Raw genomic sequence first — 4,660 nt, forward strand, 5'->3', positions numbered from 1 at the left:
CTACATATCTGCATATAATCCTTTTTATCTGTAGATATATATAGGAGCCTTATACTACTCATACTAGTTACACTGCTGGCCAGTATGACATACATATTAATACTACAACTCTGTACATACATCTGATTACATAGCACTATACGATTAGTACTAGTAGCACTAATTTATATATTTTATACCCAGTTTAATCACCTGTACATGGTATATTACCATGATTTAGTATACTATTGCACTTGACGTTACTGTATACATTTGCACTCTGGTTGAACTTGGATGCGAAACTCATTTTCGTTGTATTGTACTTGTGCTGTATGCACGCGTGTAATTTCCGTGACATCACATAGCAAACATGCACATGGTGCTTGTTGGCTATAATAGAGAGTAAAGCATTTGGCATGTTTTAAAATGAAGTGTACAGTACAGAGGGAGGAGAGTGTATAACGGATGAAGAGAGCGAGTGAGAGTGAGTCACGCGCACACACACGGGGGGGGGGGGGGGTCACAGACCTATTATTTACAGAATATATATAGCTTATTATTTACAACGATGTGTTTTCGCATTTCTAAATGGCCTGTGGTCCCAATTTGTGTAATTGGCATTCACCCAGAGACTATTATAGCCTCACATCCTCCCAGCGACCAATGAGAGGCGGGTGCGCGTTAAGGGGGCGGGTCCCGGCGCGGACAAGGGGCGATGAAACGGAGGGAGCGGGATTTAAACTCATCACTGTGGCAAAGAAACATCCGATTGTTGTTGAGCGCAAGGAAACGGTCCCTATCTCTCTCTCTCTCTGCGGGTGAGAATTAAAAGAGCCGTTCTTCTAATAATCGGGTCACGTCAAGTTGAAGTGAAGTGTTGTCAACAGACGGAGCGGCAGACCGTGGGACCTCGGCACCGGACCGACGACACGCTCCTCCCGGGCAGAGCAGCCTCCCGAACCGGGAGCTCATATTTGGGGGAAAACGCGGAACAAGTGTTGTGGTTTTTTGTTTGCTCTTTTCTTGACTTTCTGTACCTGCAGAAGAACAAGTGTCGACGTTGATGGGATTGTTTAATTTACCTCCGAGAAGCAGCGGACCGTTCACCACGGAATAATTGCCTCTCCTATAATAAAAGGTCGGTTATAATAATAATAATAACGAGGCTGTGAACATCGCCGTGACGCTCCTCGCCCGGCTGCTGTCACATCCAACAAGGGGCCACCATCGCTCCCCCCCTCGGACCCCGGTAGGGAGTTTTAACTCTTTTCTCCGTCAACATCACCCCCTCCAGCAGCTCACATGAGTGCAGCGTTCAGTCCGTCCTTCATGGTGATGCCGCGGCCCCTGGGCAGCACCACCACCGCGTTCAGCATCGACTCGCTGATCGGCGGCGGGCCCCCTCAGCCCAGCCCGGGGGGACACTTCGTGTACACCGGCTACCCCATGTTCATGCCGTACCGGTCGGTGGTGCTCCCGCCGCCCCCTCCTCCGCCTCCCCAGTCCGCCCTGTCCCAGCTCCAGCAGACCACCCAACACCACGGGATACCCAGCTTCTGCTCCAGCCTGGCGCAGGGCATGGCGCTCACCTCCACGCTCATGGCGTCGTTGCCCGGCGGCGGCTTCTCCTCCTCCGCCGCCTCGCAGCAGCAGCAGCAGCAGCACCAGGAGGCGGCGAGGAAGTTCGGCTCGCAGCCGGGTCTCGGTCTCCACCACGCGGGTCTCTTCGACAACAAGACGCAGCAGGACGTCCGTCTCATGGACCGGGACGACGGGAAGACTTTCCTGGGGAAGGAGTCCGCGGCGCTGCAAGCCTTCCACGACTCGGAGTCCTCCACAGGTAGAGAGCGCGTCTTTGTCACCGAGACTGAGGGCACTGATGTGATGAATGAATGAATGAAAACTTTATTAACAGATTGCAGAATGGGTACAATACAGTACGGCTCAATACACACAATTGTTAAGGGATGCAGACCAGAGAAAGACGTTTGTCTTGTTTACATCAGGTCCCCCATTTTCAATTCATAGTGAATGTTCATGATGTGATGATGATAGGTAGAAGATGTCGTTTTATGTGTGTTCGTCATCAAACCTATATGAAAATGTCCCTTTTTTTAATACATTCTCCAAAACGCAGTCGTCCAGTGGTATAATAACTAGTAAGATAAGAGTAGATAGGGATAAATATGTACAGATATAGTATCTACAGATATGTAAAAATTAGTATGCAGGTATATACAGACAGATGTGGATAAATATAAATATATACATACATACATTGTTGTACATGCTATCATTCTCCAAAACGCAGTCCCCTTTTTATAAAGGAAAACTGAAACGCAGGTAATATTATATAAAAGCAAAGAAAATATACAGGTATTCAATAACTTTCATGTTGACGACGTGTCAGCTTCACGTCTAACAAATTGTTTTAAATTATTTGGTCTTCCTTATGATTCTTGAACGCATTATTGGAGACACGTGGCTTTTTGTGAAACGCCCATTTAAACATTTATGTAAAGTCCGAGCGTTGCTCGAGGCTAAGTATGGCTTATTTAAACAGTCTATAATAATTTACTATAAAAAGTAAATAGGCTATATATATATATAGGCTACCGTATTTTTTAAAGTGTTAAATTGTTAACAAAATTCACCTCAGGTTTTATACTTAATCATCACTATAGATTAAGAAAAATCGCCTTCAAAGTAAATTTCTGTCCTATGTTGTCGCGGGCTATTGGCTTTTCAAACCAATTATTTCAATTGTATAGTAATATATAGAGGCCCGACTTATAGACACTGGGCCTCTGTCTTGTGAGACAACCGAGCGCTGTGCTTCCCAGATGTCGCCCACGGGCCAAACGAAAAGGAAGGTCTGTTCGTGCGTAATTACGCGTAAAAGTTGTCCAGCTCTACTTTTGTGATCATTTGTTCTGCTATGAAGTGGTCTAAACACGCATGTCAGTCTCCTATATAAAATAACCCCTATGTGGTGTAATGAAATGGAAAAAAACAGATCCAATCCAACCCAACGTTTAAAAACAACAATTGGTTGACCAAAGTGCTTCACAATCAATCAATGATATAGTAAAGTAAAAAAAAAAAAAAAAAAAAAAAAAAAAAAACAGACTAACACAATGCAATGCACAGAACCAGAACTACAAACAAATTAGGGTTGATTGATTGATTGAAAACTTTATTAACAGATTGCAGAATGGGTACAATACAGTACGGCTCAATACACACAATTGTTAAGGGGATGCAGACCAGAGAAAGACTTTCATCTTGTTTACATCAGGGTCCCCCATTTTCAATTCATCATAATTCATCATAACGGCAGCAGACTGTAAATGTTTATAAATGCTATAGGGAGAACAACAGATGTGTTTTAAGATGACCCTTGTACGAGTTTTGGGGTTTTTCAGGTTATAAATGAAGTCCTATATATATAATAACAATCATTTCTCTTTCCTCTCAGCCAGAGCACATGGCGGCAAAGACGACCTCAAGGAGGACGAGTGCAGCAGCAGGAAGGACGAGAGCTTCTCCATGGACAGCGACCTGGACTACAGCTCGGACGACAACATGACCGGCGGCAGCGGCGGTCACAAAGACGACGGGGAGGCGAGCGTGGACGACGGCGCGCACGGCGGCTCCTCCAACGGCACCGGGGGCGGCAGCACCACGTCCACCGGCAAGAACCGGCGGCGGCGGACGGCCTTCACCAGCGAGCAGCTGCTGGAGCTGGAGAAGGAGTTCCACTGCAAGAAGTACCTGTCGCTGACGGAGCGCTCGCAGATCGCGCACGCGCTGAAGCTGAGCGAGGTGCAGGTGAAGATCTGGTTCCAGAACCGCCGCGCCAAGTGGAAGCGCGTGAAGGCCGGAAACGTCAACAACAAGACCGGCGAGCCGAGCAGGAACCCGAAAATAGTGGTGCCCATCCCGGTGCACGTCAGCCGCTTCGCGATACGGAGTCAGCACCAACAGTTGGAACAAGCCAGACCGTAAAAAAAAAAAAAAAAACATCACTTTCAAAGTGGACCAAAAAATAGACTATTTGTTGAACGCGGTCATATCTTTTTTTAAATACACCAAAAAACTGTGAAGATATGATACCGTTGGGGGGGGGGGGGGGGGCACGGACACACGAGCCACATTCATCTGACCGGAAGGAGTCGTTGTTTGAATGCCAACTGACGCGGGCGATTGATGCTGACGTCACATGTGTTGCTTTAACTGCTGAATCGATCCATGGCTGCGAGGCGAGCCTGTTGAACGGCGAGCGAAACATCTTCTGTGTGGCAACAACAGATCTAATCACCATCCGTTCCGCATGTAAATATCGAGGAGGACCATCATCTATAATCAACATGGGACCAAATTGATGACATTCTAACATAAATAAATGACATCAAGTGTACATTTCCGAGACGTATGACGACGTTCTAAACTTATTTTAGGATTGTTTGATTTTTTTTTAAAGGCTGACATACTACTGAGGATTTTTTTTAACAAATCGAAACGAGCAGCCTTATAAAAAAAAAGCACATTTAGCCTTTCTGTTTTTATTTCTGTTTGAATCTTTCCTCCGCAGAGAGCCTGCCAACAGTTCGACTAAACCTCAGAAACATGACGTTCACTCGCCTTTCATCCGCCCTCCAACCCTATACTTTGTTGCTTG

The 4,660-nt window shown here is 46.2% G+C and overlaps 1 protein-coding gene across 1 annotated transcript; it reads left to right on the forward strand.

Moving 5' to 3' along the window:
• Positions 1-1,281: 1,281 nt before the first annotated feature.
• On the forward strand, positions 1,282-3,987 carry gbx2 (gastrulation brain homeobox 2; the record flags this gene model as incomplete). The annotated part of the gene is made up of 2 exons (XM_084314422.1): positions 1,282-1,819; positions 3,458-3,987. 2 exons carry the CDS (start codon positions 1,282-1,284, stop codon positions 3,985-3,987), a joined length of 1,068 nt encoding a protein of 355 aa, XP_084170548.1.
• Positions 3,988-4,660: the final 673 nt, after the last annotated feature.

Source organism: Notolepis coatsorum, assembly GCF_963971535.1.
Source record: "Notolepis coatsorum genome assembly, chromosome: 1".
Lineage (NCBI taxonomy): Eukaryota > Metazoa > Chordata > Actinopteri > Aulopiformes > Paralepididae > Notolepis > Notolepis coatsorum.